General features: G+C 44.7%; 2 protein-coding genes across 2 annotated transcripts in view; both read right to left on the minus strand.

Annotated features, from left to right (window-relative positions):
* LOC117375417 (dual specificity mitogen-activated protein kinase kinase 4) overlaps positions 1-22,441 on the minus strand; it is a 49,958-nt gene that overhangs the window by 14,505 nt on the left and 13,012 nt on the right. The gene's annotated exons all lie outside the window — the stretch shown is intronic.
* Positions 1,870-22,129, minus strand: elac2 (elaC ribonuclease Z 2). Its single transcript, XM_033971709.2, has 24 exons — positions 21,652-22,129; positions 21,154-21,204; positions 21,008-21,078; positions 20,293-20,357; positions 19,899-19,956; positions 19,561-19,629; positions 19,228-19,281; positions 18,759-18,811; positions 18,047-18,105; positions 15,563-15,635; positions 14,817-14,929; positions 14,473-14,568; positions 13,969-14,107; positions 13,451-13,536; positions 13,259-13,377; positions 12,991-13,087; positions 12,263-12,401; positions 12,156-12,194; positions 11,516-11,625; positions 5,867-5,966; positions 4,597-4,717; positions 4,166-4,244; positions 2,753-2,897; positions 1,870-2,199 (listed from the first exon to the last, which is right to left on the minus strand). The coding sequence occupies exons 1-24, from the start codon at positions 22,002-22,004 to the stop codon at positions 1,978-1,980; spliced, it is 2,511 nt and encodes an 836-aa protein (XP_033827600.1). The 5' UTR covers positions 22,005-22,129; the 3' UTR covers positions 1,870-1,977.

Genomic DNA, 22,441 nt, shown 5'->3' on the forward strand with positions numbered 1-22,441 from the left:
TCATCCCCAGCATAAAATAATGCTTGATTTTGAGGTCCCGACTGTCCCGATCCATCGCATACAAGCCTCTCTTCCCTTCTTTTTACCGTGCTTCCCTTTTCTACCTGTACTTCTAGCACATGTGCGCCACCAAGAGGTAACAAATGTCCTATGCGGGGCTCCATATTAATTATCTCATTCCCTCTTGATAATTATCTCGTTCCCTCGTGATAATTAACTCGTTCCCTCGTGATAATTAACTCGTTCCCTCGTGCTAATTATCTCGTTCCCTCGTGCTAATTATCTCGTTGCCTCGTGATAATTAACTCGTTCCCTCAAGATAATATCGTGTGGGAACGTGATATTATCTCGTGGCCACGCGTTAATATTATATTTCGCAAATGTCCAATGCGGGGCTCCGTAGATTTGTTTACTAGCAGGCCAAAGCGGTATGTATATTTTCCATGTATTAATATGCAGTTTTGTGTGTATATGTAATATAAGCTAGAACTTATGTTACATTTTATGTGTTTGCTAGTTCTACGGCGTGAACTGTGATGAAGTAAGACCACAGTAAACATCAATGAAAAGAACCCTGTTTCGTGTTTGTGGACAAGCCGGCATGTTACGTTAGCGTAGTTATCTGATTAACTGTTAATAGCTTGCGTTAACGTACCAGACACGTATTCAGTATGTTATGTTAAGTTAGCATGCTGTACTGCTCTTCAGTCTGTTGTCCATTTTATTGTTATAACTTGACTTTAAAAATAAAATGTCTGTTCTTTGTCTCGGAATTTGTAAAATAAATTTCTCCCCAAAAAAAGGTCCAGTGCGATTTTCTTCATTATTAATCTTTTTTTTTCGCTGGTGCGACTTATACTCCGCAGCAACGTATAGTCTGGAAACTACGGTATATATAAGTTGTATATATTTTATGTACAGTCTGGTCTGAAGCAGTGAAACCAGAGTTCATCCTAGTGGTGGTGTGTTTGGTTATGTGCGATGGACAGGCCTGTCACACAGAGGTCACTGCTCAAAGAGATTTATCTCCTATCTGGTTTGTCCTTACATCACGACTCAATGCCTGCGACCCGAGAGACGCAACAGAGGGAAGAACACGAGGAGAAAGAGAAACAAGGAGATACAACAGAGGTCTAAACAAGGTCTAAACCAGAACTGAACCAAACATCACATGCGTTTCGTGAACTGAGGAAATCCCTGACAAAACAGGAGGCAACAAAAATGACTGAAGTTTTTACACAGGCACCGCTGACCAACAAACCTGGACTTTTACTATGAAAAGTCAGTATTTTATTGTCCAATGTCTGGGCTGTGCTGGTGTAGACTCAGGGCTGGGATTAGTATGTGCTCTTTCTGTTTCCCAAAGTCATTCAGGATTTAGTCCCCGAGTCTGAGAGAAACTAAAGGGGGAAAAAAATCTTGAAAATCAGAATACAAAAGCCTTGCAGTTACTCATGGGACTTTTTATTTATACATTTTAACTTAACTAAGCTGTGTGTCCCTGGCAGTCTGATATAACTGAAACAGAGTCTTACACCTCTATGTTTCTACCTGCAGGTTGTCTCATATGGACAGGCCTCATGTTCAGAACCTCCAGATTCACTCCCTGAGCTGCAGCACTGAGTCCTGATTGGCTGCAGGGGTTTAAGTAGTGACCACTCAGATCAGAGGCATTTTAGGTTTAAAACTTGATTTCAACATTGGACCTGGCAGCCGAAATAAGAGTCATGTGAGGCTCATTCTGCTTTCTGATTGGAGAGAGCGAGAAAGAGAGGACCCACTCATTCATCTGTATGCCTTTTCCCTGTTATGAAAAATAGATGGAAAAGATAGGGTAAAGTTGAAAAGTGAAATAATAGAATAAAGATCAGATTCAACATGTTTTTTTTTATATTTCGATTATTCACTTTTTAATCAGCTTTTAAAGAAAAATTGCTAATTTAAATAAAATTCAGATATTTTAGAAGTGCTCAGACTTCATCGGGTCTTCAGCCTCTTGGCGTCTGTGGGGACAGTCTCTGACTCTCGTTTAGCGCCCCCTTGTGGCTGCAGATTATCCCTCTTGGGTGGTGCAGATGCTTTGGGGTTCCTCAACTCTCGTCTCTCTCTCTCCTCCTCCATCTCGCTCAGGTCTTCTGCAAACAGAGTCTTCAGAGCCGGTGTGAGGAACGGCAGTTGTTTAAGGTCTCTGAACCTCACCTGAAGAAACAAAAGTGCAAAATATAAAATACTAGATAAAAAGTTAGCTTTTTCACTCATCTTGGCCTTGTTACCTAAAAACACATAAATAAAAGTTTATCAAATACATTTATTAACAGGGTTCGATATAACATTTATAAAACAGTAGAACTACAATATTACTGTCATTAATGACAAGGATCTGTTCACAAGAAATAAGTCAAAATCATTTAAAACTAGAAATTAGTCAAATACAAACGAGTATCGAGTTTTGGTTATAAATAAAAACTTGTTTTCATAAGTCACTGAAATCGGGCTTAAAACAGTAGCTGTCAGCACAGTCTGCGCAACTTCAGTCAGTTTAATAATAACTAAATTTGAGTATTTTAGATGCAAAAGTTTAGAATTAAATTATATAAGTCCTCAAAACACTTTTCCACATCGTCACACAAAATCAGAGCTACTACTTTAATGTCTCCAGAAAAGATCCATAATGCAACTTTAAACCTAATACTATGAAGGACATGCCCAAGGACACTCCTCTTACCCTCATGCGGTCCAAGGACACCCTTACCCTCATGTGGTCGAAGGACACGCCCACTCTGTCGCTGAAGTCTGAGCTGAACAGGGGGACCTTGGCGTATCTTTGGCTGAAGTGATTCAGGATGATAAACTCTGCGTTCATCTTCATCCCAACGCCGATGGCCTGAGACGTCGTGCTAAGGGGCGGGGTTTAAAATGTTAAAGGTGCACTATGTAAATTGACTGGTGGGGGAGTCTGTCACTTGTTTCCATGGAGATGTAGCTTTGATTAAAATCTTCCACAGTATGGCAATAAATTTGTGACATGAGTAAATGCAAAATGGACAATACTAACACTTCAAACTTGACTCTGTTCGTCTGTCTTAAAATCGATGCTCCATCCCGATACCATGATAAAAACGCTATTTAGCCAATATACTGTGATGTTCCACATTAAATGTTGTACTTTGTCTTCTATTCCCACGTGATCTAAACCAGGACTGAACGAGGACTGAACCAGAGTCTGTGTGGCTTATATCTGTGTAATCCCTCTGTGGTCCGTGTGTGTGTGTGTGTTCCATAGAGGTCCATGGGCGTACACTAGTCTATGTGTCTTATACTTGATCCAACTCATTTAATTTTGATACTAGTTTTAATATTGATTTTTATTTGATTTTTTATACCAGTTTTAATATTGATTATTTGATTTTCAATACTTTTGATGACTCAAGAATAGGTTTTTATTGTAAAAACATTCTTAAAGTGTTCTTAAAGTGAGCTGGCTTGCCTCTCCACAGATCTGATGTCATCTTGTCCTGGTGCCATTAATAATAATAATGGCTTACACTTGTAATGCGCTTTTCAAAGCCTCTCAAAGTGCTACACTATAGTCATTATTCATTAATTTCCACACTTGGTGATGGTAAGCTACTATTGTAGCCACAGCTGCCCTGGGCAGACTGACGGAAGCGAGGCTGCCAATCTGCGCCATCAGCCGCTCCGATCACCAGTTATCATTCAAGTACACACCACTTTCATACTAGGCAATGTGGGTGAAGTGTCTTGCCTAAGGACACAACGACAGAACTTGGTCTGAGCGGGACTCAATCTTCCAACCTTCGGGGTTGGGGGACCAACACCACTGTCGCCCCCATTACCTGCTTGTTTTAATGGAGACAGATGCATTTTATGCCATAATATGGAACATTTCAGGCAAAGCAATAATGTCTCCATGGAGACCAGCAGGTGTCAGAGCCTGCACCAGAAACATCCCATAGTGCACCTTTAAGCCTGATGACGTATATGCAATCAGGCAACACAATAAAAAAACAAAACATCTCAAAAACAATGATGGCTTTAAATACTTTGACATGCAGCAATCGAACCGCCAACAGCACACATCACATTCACACAAGAGAGTGAAATGTCTTGCTCCAGGACACGTTTATATGGAGCAGTGTCTCACCTGTGTCTCTTCTCCACAGCCTCCTCCTCTAGAGCGTCCTCTAGTGTCGCCTCGTGGATCAGCAGCGTCGAGTCTCGCCCTGAAAACAAACATCACTTTCACAAAACAGGAGACTAAATGAGGTACAGATGGCATTAATTGGGGGTTGTGGGTTCTATCCCCACTCTCTTGATATACTTGTCCTTGAGCATGACACTTACTTGCCTCAATTACTGAGATTGAGGGAACAGATGCCTCTAGAAATTGGTCATGTCATGATTCTCAGGACTAAAGCGGGACTAAAGCCGGGACTAAGCCGGGACTACCTTTCTGTCGTGTCTCAGTCTGAGGCTCAGAGAGTTTGTTGTGATGTCAGATGAACACAACCCAGAGGGAAAAGGAAGTATTCATTACCACTTAATCTGACCTGCAGGGGGCGTTACGTTACTGACCGATGTTGACCAGGTCGTCGCAGGGCATCGTGTCTCCGGAGAAGGAGAGCTTCCAGCCGGAGCTGTGGGAGAGCGAACAGGCGAACGAGTTTTTACAGTGACGCACCAAGCACGTCTCAAACTGGAACAAGAAAAGAAGTTTGACTAAAGCTCAAATGATGCATTAAAAATAACGTAAATAAAAATACACTTTGAAAATGACAAACTGCAAAACTTATGTAGATTAAATAGACACGAGTACAACACATCCACTTTAAACAATGTAAACGTGCAAAAGGTCCACTTTAAACTACGTAAATGTACAACATGCCCACTATAAATTCAACTCTATGGTTCTCATCTGTGACCCCTGTGGATCATTTTATTATAATTTGCACATTTTAAATCACAATATTCATCCAAAAGCACTTTATAAAAGAAACAAGTCTGCTGACTTTCGCATTAGAAAACTGCGGTGCCCAGTGGGAGCTGACATCGCCGTAAACATCATCACAACAATGCTGATGGCACCCCCTATGGATAGCTGCACATCACACTAATATATATTTTTTATCTGTACGAAAGTGACTACGTGACTTTGCTGAATCCTAAATATCATCGATTAAGAAAACTCGAGAATGGAGTAAGTGCACACCAGTGGGCGGAGTTAGGGGGTAGGTAGAAATGGAACATTCCTGAACACTGAAGCTTCAAATGTGGCACAATACAAGATTACTGAAACATGTGCCTAAACAGAACTCAAAACGAGATAACACAAAAGTGAATATGTCCTCTTTAAACTGTTACTAAACTCCACCCACCACATTTCAAAAACAGCTGCTAAACTGGGCAGGGTCTGGATTAAAGGGGAAATGAAGAGGAGGGGCAGGGTCTGGAGGACTAAAGGGGAGAGTGAGGAAGAGGAGGGGCTGGGTCTGGAGGACTAAAGTGGACAGTGAGGAAGAGGAGGGGCAGGTTCTGGAGGACTAAAGGGAAGAGTGAGGGGGCAGGTTCTGGAGGACTAAAGGGAAGAGTGAGGGGGCAGGGTCTGGAGGACTAAGGGGAAGAGTGTGGAGGGCGGGGTCAGGAGCTATAAGGAACAGTGTGATTGGTCTAATAGGTATCCACTGACTTCAATGCGCGGCCATGTTTAGGCCCCGAGGCTCGGTTTTTGACCAGAAGGATGCAAATTTATCAAGTTTTAACTAAAGTCGCAAGAGTAGATGCCTCAAAGTTTAGCAGTGACAAAGTGGATTCAGCGTTTATTCAGTGTTCCACTTCAAATCCAGACCTGGCTCAGACTGTTCTTCTTTAGCAGGGCCTGGATCAGGCTCTGGGTCCTGGGTTTGGTCCCATCTGCGTCTGCAGAGAGGCTCCTGTTTGGGATGAAGCTAAACAAACAGAAGTAGCTGTTTAGAATTACACTTAAGTTTTCTTTAATTATTTTTATAACTGTGAGGGGAAAATGCAAGAATACCACATAAATTCAATGTACGATCTATTTAGGATCTGACTTAGCACGAAGACCATAAGACGAGACATAAAACATGTCGTTTTGGGCAAATATAGCATTTTCAAAACAATAAAACATGGTGATCTGAATGTTAAAATGAATACCCCATAGCGGTAAAATACCTGTTCTTTAATACCCCATAGAGGTAAAATACCCCCCCTTTAAAAAGTAGTTATTATAAAAAGTACCTTACTACAGAACATAAATCAGTTTCCATTCTTTAAATATACAATAGAAATATAATATATACCGTAAATTTCGGATTATAAGACGCTACTTTTTTTCCACGCTTTGAGCCCTGTGGCCTATACAGCAGTGCGGCTTATTTATGGAATTTTACTGGATAATGGCCACCGAGGGGTGCTCTCTAGCTGTAAACGTGAAAGTGAGAGACGTGGGGAAAGATTCTGCTCTGAAGAATTCACTAGTTTTGATTTTGAATGATCATTTTGCGCATCATGAAATGAATATGATGCAGTTTTTAAGATAAAGAAGGAAATAGAGCAGGGGTCGGCAACCTGTAACACGCAAAGAGCCATTTGGACCCACTTTCCACGTAAAATAAAACACTGGGAGCCGCAAATACTTTTTGACATCTAAAATGAAGATAACACTGTATGATAATAATAATGTAACGGAATAATGTAGGTTTTATTTTCACGGACAAGCCTTCTACACGTGGCCGATAAATATGGCAAAAATAACTTAAGTGCATAAAAAAATACAACTCACCAAACGCTGCATCAGTGTGAGCTCTGCGCTGATTATGTGATTATGTCTACTCTGCTCCGCAGTTTCTTTCAACAAAAAAAACAACCTCTAAAAGCGTATCGTTTAATCCCAGGTGCTTATTCTCCATGTGCCAAAGCAGTTTTGAAGGTTTCATTGCCTCATTTGCTTTTCCTGCATGTTACGCAGAGCGGACTCTGCGCGTGAGTCACCTGTAGCGACAAACCCAGATTTTAAGTAGGCATTGTCTATTAAATTTATCTTTCTTTTTCTTGGAGGTCGTAGTCTCCTCTTCTGGCTCCTCAGTTGTCCTTTTCCCCTTTGTTAAAAGCTCTCCAAAGACTTTTGTTTTGGCTCATTTTCACTCGCTTGTGGCTCTACTTTTGGGCGACGTGTCTGATGTGTTATACGTGATACGTCATCACGGAGACAAGAGCAGATAATATACTTGCTACTACATCAAATAGATTTCTGTGGCGATTTCCAGCAGGATTTTCATGATACATCTACGGGCGAGTTTATTAGTGTGTCATTAGGGACGGGCGAAAGTTGGCTCCTGACCCCTGTGCGCACAGCGTCTGAAAATCAGGGCTCTTTACGCAGGACTGTGTCTGTGTCTGTGAGACGTGAGCGGTGTTTGTTTTGAACATTGTTCCGCGAGTGTGACGCTTATTTTGAGCAGCGAAAAATAAGAAAATATAATTTTATTTTAAGATCATAATAATCTTCCAATTTAAACTACAACAAAAAAGAGCTAACACAAATAAAATACACTTCAATTATCCATCCATCCATCCATTTTCTTCCGCTTATCCGGGGCCGGGTCGCGGGGGCAGCAGTCTAAGCAGGGACTCCCAGACTTCCCTCACCCCGGACACGTCCTCCAGCTCCTCCGGTGGGACCCCAAGGCGTTCCCAGGCCAGCCGAGAGACATAGTCCCTCCAGCGTGTCCTGGGTCTTCCCCGGGGCCTCCTCCCGGTGGGACATGCCCAGAACACCTCCCTAGGGAGGCGTCCAGGAGGCATCCTAAGCAGATGCCCGAGCCACCTCAGCTGGTTCCTCTCAACGTGTAGGAGCAGCGGCTCTACTCCGAGCTCCTCCCGTGTGACCGAGCTCCTCACCCTATCCCTAAGGGTGCGCCCGGCCACTCTGCGGAGGAAGCCCATTTCAGCCGCTTGTATCCGCGATCTTGTCCTTTCGGTCATTACCCAAAGCTCATGACCATAGGTGAGGGTAGGAACGTAGATTGACCGGTAAATCGAGAGCTTCGCCTTCCGGCTCAGCTCCTTCTTTACCACAACGGACCGATACAGCGACCGCATCACTGCAGACGCTGCACCGATCCGCCTGTCAATCTCACGCTCCATCCTTCCCTCACTCGTGAACAAGACCCCGAGATACTTGAACTCCTCCACTTGGGGCAGAGACTCACCACCCACCCGGAGAGAGCAAACCACCTTTTTCCGGTCGAGAACCATGGCCTCAGATTTGGAGGAGCTGATTCTCATCCCAGCCGCTTCACACTCGGCTGCAAACCGCCCCAGTGCCTGCTGCAGGTCCTGGCTCGAAGAAGCCATCAGGACAACATCATCTGCAAACAGCAGAGATGAAATCCTGTGGTTCCCAAACCAGGCCCCCTCCGGCCCCTGGCTGCGCCTAGAAATTCTGTCCATAAATATAATGAACAGAACCGGTGACAAAGGGCAGCCCTGGCGGAGTCCAACATGCACTGGGAACAGGTCTGACTTACTGCCGGCAATGCGAACACAGCTCCTGCTCCGGTCATACAGGGACCGGACAGCCCTTAGCAAAGAGCCCCGGACCCCATACTCCCAGAGCACCCCCCAAAGGACACCACGAGGGACACGGTCGAATGCCTTCTCCAGATCCACAAAACACATGTGGACTGGTTGGGCATACTCCCATGAGCCCTCGAGGACCCGATGGAGAGTATAGAGCTGGTCCAGTGTTCCACGACCAGGACGAAAACCACACTGCTCCTCCTGAATCCGAGGTTCGACTATCGGTCGGATTCTCCTCTCCAGCACCCTGGAATAGACCTTACCGGGAAGGCTGAGGAGTGTGATTCCCCTGTAATTGGAACACACCCTCCGGTCCCCCTTCTTATACAGAGGGACCACCACCCCGGTCTGCCATTCCACAGGTACTGTCCCCGACCGCCACGCGATGTTGCAGAGACGTGTCAGCCAAGACAGTCCCACAACATCCAGAGACTTGAGGTACTCAGGACGGATCTCATCCACCCCCGGAGCCTTGCCACCGAGGAGCTTGCCAACCACCTCAGTGACTTCAGCCAGGGTGATGGACGAGTCCGCCCCTGGGTCCCCAGTTTCTGCTTCCTCCTCGGAAGACGTGACAGTGGGATTGAGGAGATCCTCAAAGTATTCCTTCCACCGCCCGACAACATCCCCAGTCGAGGTCAGCAGCCCTCCACCCGCACTGTAAACAGTGTTGGTGAAGCACTGCTTTCCCCTCCTGAGGCGTCGGACGGTTTGCCAGAATCTCTTTGAGGCCGTCCGATAGTCCTCCTCCATGGCCTCCCCGAACTCCTCCCAACCCCGAGTTTTTGCCTCTGTGACTGCCCGAGCCGCGGCACGCTTGGCCTGCCGGTACTCATCAGCTGCCTCAGGAGTCCCACGAGCCAACAAGGCTCGATAGGACTCCTTCTTCAGCTTGACGGCATCCCTTACTTCCGGTGTCCACCACCGGGTTCGGGGATTGCCGCCGCGACAAGCACCACAGACCTTACGACCACAGCTACGAGCAGCCGCATCAACAATAGAGGTGGAGAACATGGCCCACTCGGAGTCCATGTCTCCAACCTCCCCCGGGATCAGGGAGAAGCTCTCCCGGAGGTGGGAGTTGAAGACCCCCCTGACAGAGGGCTCCGCCAGACGTTCCCAGCAGACCCTCACAATACGCTTGGGCCTGCCAGGTCTGTCCGGCTTCCTCCTCCGCCAGCGGATCCAACTCACCACCAGGTGGTGATCAGTTGACAGCTCAGCCCCTCTCTTCACCCGAGTGTCCAAGACACGCGGTCGGAGGTCAGATGACACGACAACAAAGTCGATCATCGACCTCCGACCTAGAGTGTCCTGGTGCCATGTGCACCGATGGACACCCTTGTGCTCGAACATGGTGTTTGTTATGGACAAGCTGTGACTAGCACAGAAGTCCAATAACAAAACACCGCTCGGGTTCAGATCGGGGAGGCCATTCCTCCCAATCACGCCCCTCCAAGTGTCACTGTCGTTACCCACATGGGCGTTGAAGTCCCCCAGGAGAACAACGGAGTCCCCGGTTGGTGCACTGTCTAGTACCCCTCCCAGGGACTCCAAGAAGGCCGGGTACTCTGCACTGCTGTTTGGCCCGTAGGCCGACACAACAGTGAGAGACCTGTCCCCGACCCAAAGGCGCAGGGACGCGACCCTCTCGTTCACCGGAGTGAACCCCAACACGCAGCGGCTGAGCTGTGGGGCAATGAGCAAGCCCACACCAGCTCGCCGCCGCTCCCCGCGGGCAACGCCAGAGAAATGGAGAGTCCAACCCCTCTCAAGAAGTTGGGTTCCAGAGCCCGAGCTGTGCGTGGAGGTGAGGCCGACTATATCTAGCCGGTAACGCTCAACCTCCCGCACAAGCTCAGGCTCCTTCCCCCCCAGCGAGGTGACATTCCATGTCCCCAGAGCTAGTCTCCATGTCCGGAGATCCGGTCGTCGAGGTCCCCGCCTTCGACTGCTACCCGGATCTCTCCGCACCCGCCCCCACTTCAATTAAATACTTAAAATTTATTTTCCCAAGCCACGCAGAGCCGCAGTATAAGGCTGAAAGAGGCGCATGCGGCTTTGGTGCCGCGGGTTGCCGACCCCTGAAATAGAGCCGCTGCACGTAAGCTCGGCATCAATGAACACAACTTGGTCAATGTAAAAAGACAGAAGTTTTAAGAGGAAATAAAAGCCGATTTTCCGTGTTGGTGCAGCTTTATTTTCTAAACCTGCAGGTGTGTTCATCCCATGTTGATGCCAATTTTTAGGCACAGTTTAAAAAAAAGCGTGTCGGTGCACCGTCTTTCTGTGTAAATATCTCATGTTACAATATGAAAACCTGCGGCTTATATATGTACAAAATTGATTTTCTCTTCAAATTTAGCTGGTGCGGCTATATATTCAGGTGCGCTCTGTAGTCTGAAATTTACGGTAATTTTCAATATGTTGCCTCCTGGAGCACATAAAGGTTTAATATCAAAATAATAAATTCAGCCAAAAATAATAAGAGTCAGCCCTGCATATCGGCCCAAAATAAAAAAAATCAGCCCTGCATATTGGCCCCCAAATATCAGAATAGATCTATTAAACTCATCAGCCATCGACTGACCTGTATTGAAAACAATCAGTATCAGCATAGACTGAACAAAGCTACTTTAACAGAACCAAAAATGTTTGTTTCTGTATCACACTGAGGGATTACACAAACAGCTGTGTTAGCTTCGATTTAGTTAGCTTCTCCCTTCAGGCAGATATAAGGCAGTGTCCAGGAGTAATCTGACCAGACCTGAAGAAGTAATCAGAAGAGGTCTCTTGGATGAGCAGCCAAATAGCTTCACTCTTAAACTCTTGTGACTTGTGACTGAAGTTTTCCTTTGGCTAAACTGTAAAAACTAAAAGTGAAAGTGAGACTGACCTGACGTGTTTCAGGAGGTCCTCACAGGCCTCGTGATATTGGTTCAGCCATGACATGATATGAGTCGGGCCCATCAGAAACACTGGAGCGAAGTCCTGACCCAGAGATGACTGCACAGAACAGCAGGGTCCGAAATGTAAAGCACAAAGCAAATACTACTGACTAAGACTATTACAGGGTTTGAGACACACAATGAACTCAGATGGAACAGTGACCATGCCTAATTCATTCATTCATTGACAGGGAGCAGGCGGGAGCAGGCGGGAGCAGGCGGGAGCAGGCGGGAGCAGGCGGGAGCAGGCGGGAGCAGGCGGGAGCAGGCGGGAGCAGGCGGGAGCAGGCGGGAGCACACAAAAGTAGACAGGACCAGGCGGGAGCACACAAAAGTAGACAGGACCAGGCGGGAGCACACAAAAGTAGACAGGACCAGGCGGGAGCACACAAAAGTAGACAGGACCAGGCAGGAGTACACAAGAGCAGAGAGGAGCAGGCAGGAGAAGATAGGAGCAGGCAGGAGCACACAAGAGCAGAGAGGAGCAGGCAGGAGCACACAAGAGCAGAGAAGAGCAGAGAGGAGCAGAGAGGAGCAGGCAGAAGCACACAAGAGCAGACTGGAGCAAGCAGGAGCAGGATTCCTCACCAGTGCTCTCTGCCTCTGGTACAGCAGTTTGAGCAGCCCCTAAAACACAGACACTCATCAGACTTGTAGATCATCAGGACTGGAGCTGTCATTTGTCCTGCTTTTACCGTGTGGTGATCAGCGTGCATGTGCGATATAAACACAGAGGTGATCTTACACAGAGCCTCGTCCACCTGGTCTCCGTAGTGACGACACAATTGCCCAAATGTCCCCTCTCCACAGTCCAACAGCAGGGACTGGGTCGGGCTGCACCACCAAGTCAGACAACAGCAAACAAAATGGAAATGAGATCCAAATATGGATTTTATCATTGGGCAGATTTACATGTCCAGTACAATCCACTACCGCCCTGAAACCCACAGCCGCCCTGCACTGTAGCTTTGGGCATCTGATTCTTATTTACATGGCAGGTCTTAATGAATTGATAAATAATCTAAAACATGCACATTCTTTAATTTAAATCATTTTGTGCATAAAAGGAAGGTCTTAAAAACTGGTGCTTCAAATTTAAGACTAAAACCCCAATTTTCCTCAATACTTTACAAAGATGCGAGTTTGGTCACTGATGAATATGCATGGCCAGCCCGTATTGGTTTTATTTTTTTTTTAATGATAGTGACCACTGAGCTCATTCATTTCACCCAAATATAACTCTGATTGTACGAGCACATTGCGTTGGACGTGGGGACCAGACTGAAATGCGACATCAGTCTGGTTTTGCCAGGCTACCCAATTTAAGATAATTCAAGACCTTAAATTTCCCAAATGAAATGTAAGACTTTTCAAGACCCTGTGGGAACTCTGTAAGAGTGAATTACACTGGTGTAATTCAGACCTGATATTGAGCAAAGTGCCGCTGACATTCCTGGTTTTCATCGGCAGAGCTGAACCGGTGCCTAAAAACACCACCTCTGGATACGGCCCTGCTACTTCTGAAACACAAAAGCACAAAAGGGATGTAGCTGCCCTGAGAGACACCCCTGTAGTGTCACTCCTGTAGTCTCAGTCCTCCTGTAGTGTCACTACTCCTATATTCCCACTGCAACTGTCGTGTCACTCCTCGTCTAGTGTCACTCCTGTAGTAATGGTTGCACCTGCCGTACCTGTGTCTGAACGGTGTTTGGAACACAGTTTTCTGCTCTTCTCCACCTCCTCCACAAACAGAGGGACCTCAGATGCCTCTCGCATGAACTGCTCATCATCACAGACCGGAATCGCATCTCTGCAGGAAAAATGTGCAGATTTTATCTAAATGATTCACCTGTCAATCACACCCATCTGCTGGACACACTGACCTGTGCCAGCCCATGACCGGTCTGAGCTGATACTTGAGCAGACACTCAGCTCGGATGTTTGGGACGTGCAGAGTGGCCTGAGGCTCCTAGTATCAAACACACAGAGAATGTTATGTAAGTTTATATAAATGTTAACATTAAAATACGCCCCTGCAGTCCCCTCACCTGGGCCTTGACCCGAAGCAGTCCCCTCTCCTGAGCCTTAGCCCGCTGCAATCCCCTCACCTGGGGCTTGTCCCTCCCGCAGTTCCCACCACCTCACCTGGGCCTTGACCCTCCCTGCTGTCCCCTCACCTGGGCCTTGACCCTCCCTGCTGTCCCCTCAAATGGGCCTTTACCCCCTGCAGTCCCCTCACCTGGGCCTCGACTGCCACTGGGGCCTCAACTCCCACCTGGGTCTTGACCACGTGCAGTCCTCTCACCTGGGCCTTGACCCTGACCTAGGCCTTGACCCCCACCGGGGCCTCGACCCCATGCAGTACCCTCACCTGAGCCTTGACTCCCCGCAGTCCCCTCACCTGAGCTTTGACCCGATGCAGTCGGGGAAACACCTCTGAGTGGATCATGTGGAGCTGAGTCTGCAGTTTGTGGCTGCGCACGTTATGAACTGTGCAAGAGTTCTCGTTCAGGATCAGGTGCTCCGTCGAGGAGGGAAAACTGGAGATGAGAGTGTTTCAAACTGTACTACGTAACACAATATGGCATTAAACTGATCCGTCTCCATGGAGACACAGGTGACCCACCAGTGTATTTATTCAGAACTTTACCATTAAAAGCATGTGTACTGATCCTAAACAAACTAACTTAATATCTGGAACCATCTCCTGCAGAGAACTGAAATGCTGAGTTACAGGTTAGATCTGTAACTTGGTGTTCGTAGTAGTAAGAATGTATGTATTTTTTAACTTAAAAATTATTGACTAAATGCAAGTATTTATTGCTGTAGTGTGAAACATTCTAGAAAATGAAATAAAACCAAACATCTCCAGGTATGTTTTAAGATGTTGGTTCTGGTCACAGACCTCTCCATCCAGTGCTGGTACTGCCCTGACCTCAGGACCGACTCTGGGCACATGTGGACCACCAGAGCAGCCGGATCGTCTGCCCCCGACACGTGTCTACAACAAGACAAACGTACAGGGATAGCACGCATATGCATACTAAGATAACGTGACCACTGTCACATGCTCCGAAGATAAGTGTTTACAAGATTCATAGAAATTAAGTGAAAAGCACAATTTGAATAAAGGGCTGCAACAAACATGTGTTTTAGTAGTCAGCGATTATTTCTATTGTACCTTTAGATTTTAAAACGAAAAAAGAAAATAAGAGTGTCAGAGGTCACGGCAGAGATTATGTGGCTGACCTTTGCAGTTGTGGGTTGGAGCAAACTTCTGGGATGAACTCCTCTGAGGGACACTCCAGAACCAAGAACACTGGACCTGGGTCTGTGGGAGTACACACCTGCTCCGGACAGATCTAGAGACACAGGGAGTTTAAAGGGGAAGTATGAAGCATTCTCTGTTCCACGCCTTTAAATGTGCTCCTCAAGAGTTTAAATATGTATATACTGAATACACACACAAAAAAGTTTTACATCTGGATCACCACTAGCACTGCTGTACTGTTGTAAACAAACAGCTCTGGGTTAGACAGAAGCAAAAGGCTCTAGAGCAGAAGCAAAGGGCTCTAGAGCAGATGCAGAAGGCTCTAGAGCAGAAGCAGAAGGCTTTAGAGCGGAAGCAGAAGGCTCTGGACCCTTCTGCTTCTGTCGGCTCCTTGTATTAACATGTCATTGTTTCAGGCATTTCATTTTTAAAATGTCTGATTTGTGTTGAACTGTTTGTTTATAAACTTCAACTTCAGTCACCTTGTTTCATTATAATCACATCAGCTTCAGTCACCTCGTCTCGACCTTTAAAAATATAAATCTGAACATTGTGAATCTTTGAGGGTAAACGAGTATGAACTACAGTTTTATTTTGACTTTTCTCCTCAGATAAATACATAAACTCATTTACTCTCAGTTTTATTTTGATGTTTCTCGTCAAATAAATACACTAATTTTCTTCTCAGATGAACACAAACTCATTTCAGGTGTGTCAGACTCACCTCTCTCCCCTCAAACTCCACATTGCGACCTTCCTTCAGTGCCTTAATCAGGGGTCCGATTGCTGCTGTGCCTCTGAACACAAATATAACACACACTATTTACATTTATTTAAGTTAGATGCTGCAGATTAAAGCATGGAGCTTTTCTGGGGGATATTCCTTTAATGTTCCACAGTTAGGCATTAAACTTTTATTCAAATAAAAAACATACAATCTTTCTGTGAGTCACCTCTCCACAGATCTGACCTGTAACTTGGCCTAATAGCACCAAGTGACTATGGAGATAAGTTTAATGCTGTACTGTGGAACATTCTAAACAATAACATCTCCATGGAGACAAGCAGATGGCGGACTACTAGAAAAGTTACATAGTGCAGCTTTAAAACTAAAATACAGCAGATATTTAACATTTAGTGCTCTGGAGAGGACCATTTTAAATCTGTAATAAATCTGTTTTATTTTAATAAATTGGTTTTAGTTTTAGAGTCCTTAGCATTCCGGGTGATTTTGGTGAAATTGCCTTTGTTCTGACCTCTCCAAATTAAAATAATCACCATTATTGAACCCTCAGTAGTAACTGCACTAGTTTGGGGTCTTTGTAAAAGTAACACCCTATAGTTTTACCCACAGGCGTCAGAATCACTGTAAGTTTGTCTGCTGAGGATTTATACACTTTGGAACACACATTAAAACATTTTTTTCTCATCCTCGCCAAAAAATTGTGAAAATGAAGGTGTAGAAAGCTGCAGTAGGTAGCTGGGGACAAAAATACACCATACCTCAACTGACAAGACTGTTGACCACTTACATTTCAAATTTGAGGTCAATACCTATAAAAATGAGAGTTTTACAATCATTTTATCATGAGTAAGTCCAGGCCTCTCCAAACCGATCCGAATGGAGAACGTTTGGAAAAAGTGCAATAACGTTTGAATGTTTCAACCCACAGACATCTGTGAGGCTCTACTGAAAACTCACACTCAGAACAATCTGTATCTGCACACCCAGCTGCTCTATTACTGTACATTTACATATATCAAAACACAATATAAAATGTATATTTGTATATAAAATACAGTCAAAACAAGTGCTATGGGTCAAAAATAAATATATATTTACAAACTACACACAATCAAACAAACAATCAACAAACCCACACACACTTCAAAATGTAAACAAACACACACTGGAAACTGAGAACACACTGTACATGACCAATTTCTGTCTGTCTGTGTCCTTAGTTCTGTCATTGTGTCCTTAGGCAAGACACTTCACCCAAGTTGTGTGTGCGTGGTGATTGGTGGTGGTCGGGGGGCGCAGATTGGCATTAGCTAATGCTAATGATTACACATGATACACATTTGACCCACAATTAAATCAATAGCAGAATAAACCACGCTCACCGATCAGGAACAGCATCCAGTCCATCAAAACATAAGGTCCTCTGCTCCCGAGTCCACCATGAGATCTTCACTCGGTTCCACGAACCGCTCCAGGTCCGAGATGCCTCTAGTTTAACTTGTACAAACATCCACAGTGTCCTCGGGCGCGTACTTCCTTTGTTTTGTCCGTTTCCTCATGTTTAAAACGCAAAACTGCTGCGTAAAATTACGCTACGCGTCTGTTTACAGTAAACCACTGCATGTCATGCATCAGCGTGTTCCGCAGTTCATGGGCTTTAAGAGGAAAACATCACTAAACGTGTGTAATGTAACAGCTTGATTCTACAAGGGGGAGAGTGGGGCGTACTCTTTCAGTCATCTGTAGCTCTCATTTACTGTCCGCGGCTCCAGTAACCCACAGCCCCCACCTTATTGGCCAACTTTGGTGTAAATCACAAGCTAACAAGTTTGTTTTGCGCTGAGGAACAAAGTTGGCGCTGTCAGAAGTTTATTATGCCTGAAACTGAAAAAAGAAATGCAGAGAAGTGACGGAACAGATTTCACTTTCCTGCAGCAGATTGGACATGGAGGCTCTAACTTCCTTTGTGGACATAATTTCTTGACTGGATTATATTCTCTGGACCTTTACGGAACGAATGAGACCAACTTTGTGTGAATATGTTGATGTTTGACAGAACCAGAGCGCTCAATGGTAAGTGAAGAGCAAATCCACATTTCTGACTTCTCTGTAAAAACGGCTTTCCTGTCAGCACTGTGGTGATTAGAGGTGTAAACGGTTTACATATTCAGAAAGATGAATGCCGTAGCTTTCATTTGATGTGTAGATTGTTTGTGTGGGTGACACAGAAATACATGTACATTGCTGTAAAGTTGTAACGTAAAGGTGACAGCCTGCAGGCAGGCCGTCGGAACACTAAGTGGTTAATAAATCAGCTTTATTTTGACAGTTGAATAAGTCAGCTTTGATAGTTTAATAAAACTGTTTTATTTTGATAACTAAATAAATCTGTTTCATGTTGATAGTTTAATAAATCTGTTTTACTTTGACAGTTCAATAAATTCATTTTATTTTGATACTCACACGGGCAGACCCAGTTCCTTGGCCTCAGACACCAGAAAGTTTCCCTTTTTTGGATGAAGCTAAAAAAAAATAGAGAAATTATAGTGAACCAGACCGAAAATATATGTAATATGATGGAATACTATTGATACTTTGCAGCTGATATCATTAACATTTTCTGGAGGTGTGAAGCTAACTGAAAGCACTGCTCTGTTAGACTTTAATCTGAGCTTTATTTTACCACAATCTGACCATATAGAACTGACTTACCTGAACCACAACAGATGATTACTGCTGTTAAACAAGGCCCTCTCAAATAACATTACAGGACCATGAGCTCGGACTGACTGCAGGCTCCCAAAAATGTGCTCTTTAGATACAGTTTTTATTGAGTTTTCAGACATAAAACTTGTGTTTGAATTGTGTCTCCATGGTAACTGTTGAATATTCCACCATATACATACATATAGAACGCTCCCAGTGTGAGACCTGTTATGATACCACATTTAGAAGTTTAGTCCATCAACAAGTATATTGAAACTCATTGACTTTTTGGCAAAACTCTGTTCTAAATGTTAAATTTTTTTTTTTTTTTAAAGAGCTACAAGAAACAAACAGAAGGAACACACGTCTATTTACATTGTTTCAGCTCAAATCTCCAAAATTTAGAACAATATTCTATCGTTCCATCTGTTGTGTACTGAATGATGTTATAATTATGTAAAAGACCCACCTTACAGATGAAGGCAACAACCAGCGACGGATCTCTACGAAGTCTGGAGTCAGCTGAAAAAACCTTAAAAGGTTATTTAAATTTATTCTTATATAAAAATTTCTTTAAAAGTCTTTGTAAAAGTCAGATACTTATGTCCACGTTAAAACAGACTTAAATAGAGTTAAAAACATGAAAAACAAAATTTGTTCATTTTAAACAGTTTGATCCAAAGCTATTCCTCATTTATCTTATGCATTTAGAACATCCTAATTACTCACCATGATGACTTTATAAGCACTTTGTACAGCTCTCAGAGACCAGAGCAAAGTTTTTCGAGTAAAGGTAACAAACACTAGCATCTTAACACGTGGAGAAGACGACTCTCTCTAATTAGATGCAGCACATAGCGCCTCATTTTGACCAAGCTGCTTATAGACTCAAATACATGAATTATAATTACAGCGCCCCCTTCTTGTTGGTACTGTACCTGCTTTGCTGCTGCTCGAGCTCTGTGTTGTGTTTGTGGGACTCGTCGCTTGAGCTGAGACAGAAAACACATTAAAAACATTTGTAAAACATAAGTACTTATTATATTTACAAGGAACACCACAGCAACTAATGCAAGTAAGGCTTGTGTCAGTTTTAAGACGCCCCCTGGTGGTGAGAGTGAGGTACATACTCCCCCTGGTGGTGAGAGTGAGGTACATACTCCCCCTGGTGGTGAGAGTGAGGTACATACTCCCCCTGGTGGTGAGAGTGAGGTACATACTCCCCCCGTGGTGAGCGTGAGGCCTCCAGGTGGTGAGAGTGAGGTACATACCAAATATTGGCACCTGTGTCACTGTCATGGTCTCATCAGTGTGGGACTTCTCTGTGTACGGACGCACCGCTGCCAAAAGGCACAACATGCATGCATGTCAGTAATAGTTAGTAATAAAGATACCTCCAGACCGGTAAGTACTACTATATACTATGTTCTCATAAGGTAAACTACATCTGATGGAATCTGTGATCGACCCACTCACTCATTATATTCATACATGTGTAAAGTTGGTGAGGTGTCTTGCTGAAGGACAGAATGACTTAAGAACCAGCTAGAGCAGGATTTCAACAACCAACTATCTGAATGCACTCTACTTCAACATTGTACATACTCACACAGCTGGATGTCATCCAGGGGTCCAGAAAACGACTTTATAGCCCTAAGATAGTTCTCCTGTAAAACAAGAAGTGATCAATACAACCCACAACCTCCAGGGAGATGGACTCAATCCCACAACCTCCAGAGAGTGAAGGTATCTAACCAAAACCTCCAGAGACGCAGTCAAACCCACAACCTCCAGAGATGAGGAGTCAAACCCACAACCTACAGAGTGACAAATCTAACCCTCAACCTCCAAAGAGTGAGGAATCTAACCCACAACCTCTAGTGAGGACTTTAAACCACAACCTCGTGGCTGAGAGGAGGATAATCACTCTGTTCTAAGTGAAGGACTCTGTGGTTTTCTTTTTGTCCTTAATAGTTTGTACTTAGTAAAGTTTATTTTCTGACCAGCTGTGGAGGTCCAGACAGAACGCACTCTGGGACGCCAGTGTCCTTCAGCGTGAGAATCATCCCTGTTACACACAAACACAGGGGTCAAGGTCTTTGTCACACAAAAACATAGGGGTCAGTGGTCAGAGTCTCGGTCACAAAAAAACACAGGGGTTAGGGTCTTTGTCACACAGAGACACAGGGCTCAGGGTCTTTGTAAAGAGCAGCCCACAGCCTCTGTCAGTAAAATAAAGAGGCGCAGACTTTGGACTTAATAATAATAATAATAATTATTATTATTATCTTCACTCTGGACGTCTCAAACTAAACTGTGTTTTCTCTAAAAAAAAGTTTATCTTTTGGCACCGCCATGTTTGTTGGCTTGTTTGTTGCTGGCTTGACCCAAACTATAGTGCTGCCCAGTGATTGGTTCATTTCAGATCCATCGTTTCTCTGGAGTAGAGATTCTTAACCATACAACCCAAAGTCGGGCCACAAGCCTCCCCCAAGAGCCACGAAATCAGAAAAATATAACTCATTTAATATGAGACTGGGCCCTGAGGTGAAAAAGGACCCTGCTCTATCTGACCTCAGTCTGTGAACTCAAAAATAATCCGTCTCGCTGGCGAGATAAATATGAGGGAAAAAAATCATTATTGAGCCATGTTATCCTGACCAACTCTGTAATCATAAACACATGACTCTTAAGTAACTTGAGTTTAAATGGTTTCACCTGAGAGGCCTCCCACGTTCTCCCAGCTCAGCCTCGTGAGGAAGATATTATCGAGACGCGCTGCTTTTAATCTGAAACAAAACTTCTGGTTACACCAAGAATGGTTAAAAAAAAAAAAATGAGACAAAACTATCCAGAACACTCACTTATGCTCCTGCATCAGCCGCTGAGTGCCCTCTCCACAGTTAAACAAGTATCTGTCATAGAAATAAGATAGAGCTTTAAAAACATCTGACCCTCTCCTCTGACTACCCTCCTCTACCCTCTTTTGCTCCTGACACTCCCCCTACATCCTCTGCTTCTCTGACCTTCTCCTCTGCATCCTCTCACCACCTCCTCTGCTCCTTTAAACCTTCTCCTCTGCTCCTGACCCTCCCCTCTGCATCCTCTGCTTCCTGACTGCCCTCCTCTATATCCCCTGCAACCTCCGCATCTCCTCTAAACCCTATCCTCTGCCCCCCTCTTCTGCGCCTCTGACCCTCTCCTCTACATCCTCTGACCATCTCCTCTGCATCCTCTGACCCTACATGCAGTTATTTCATAACTTTATTTAATATACATAAACTTGGTTGGCGAAGCACTTGAGGGAGGCGGGACTGTCCAGGGTCCCTGCTCCTCTGACCCTCCATACTGTACAGAATCACCTGTTAAACTCTGAGAAGACGTAGAGGGAAGCGGGGCTGTCTCGGGTCCCTGCTCCCACCACCTGCACGTAAACTGTGGAGGGGCTGTGCACGTCTCCTCGCTTCTGCCGGTTCTCTTTCGTCTTGGTTCGGCGCAGAGGCTCCTTTAGTTTAGCTTTCTTCTGCGGTTTTCCCTCTGTATTACTATTGTTATTAACATTACAGCTGTTAGTCGCCATTTTGCGGATAAACTGGAAAACGTTGCGAGGAAAAAGGGAGATTCGGCGTGAAACGACAGGGGCCGTCGGAAAAAGTGATTTACCTTTGGAAAACAGCAAAGCAACGGATTTAAACGAGCTATAAAGCGGGCTCATACTAAACCCAACCCTCGGTGTTCGAGATCTTCACGTTAAACCATTTCGGAGGAGAAAAGACGCATTTATAGCTGAGCTGAGGTTGCTTTGTCACATTGACACCTCTTCCGGCATTAAATGATGACGTATAAATTCTCAACGCTGATTGGATGTTGAGTCTACGATCAGCCAATCAGATCAGGGATAGGACCGAGCCGTCAACTTTTCTTATTTTGGGCAGAAACGTGCATAAAAATTATTTTCGTCAATTATAAATAAAATGCATTTTCTATTATTTGTGCATAAGTAACTAAACTCACGACAGAACCGGCTCAAACGTTACACTCAAGTAGAAGTACTGTAAGTTAATAATGCTCAAGTTACTAAATTCAGTGCTAGTTCTGTGCCAGGTCAAATCTGGTAATCTGCGGCTAAACTGGGTCAATATCAGGTCTAAT

The sequence above is a fragment of the Periophthalmus magnuspinnatus genome, chromosome 8 (assembly GCF_009829125.3).
Source record: "Periophthalmus magnuspinnatus isolate fPerMag1 chromosome 8, fPerMag1.2.pri, whole genome shotgun sequence".
Taxonomy (NCBI): domain Eukaryota; kingdom Metazoa; phylum Chordata; class Actinopteri; order Gobiiformes; family Gobiidae; genus Periophthalmus; species Periophthalmus magnuspinnatus.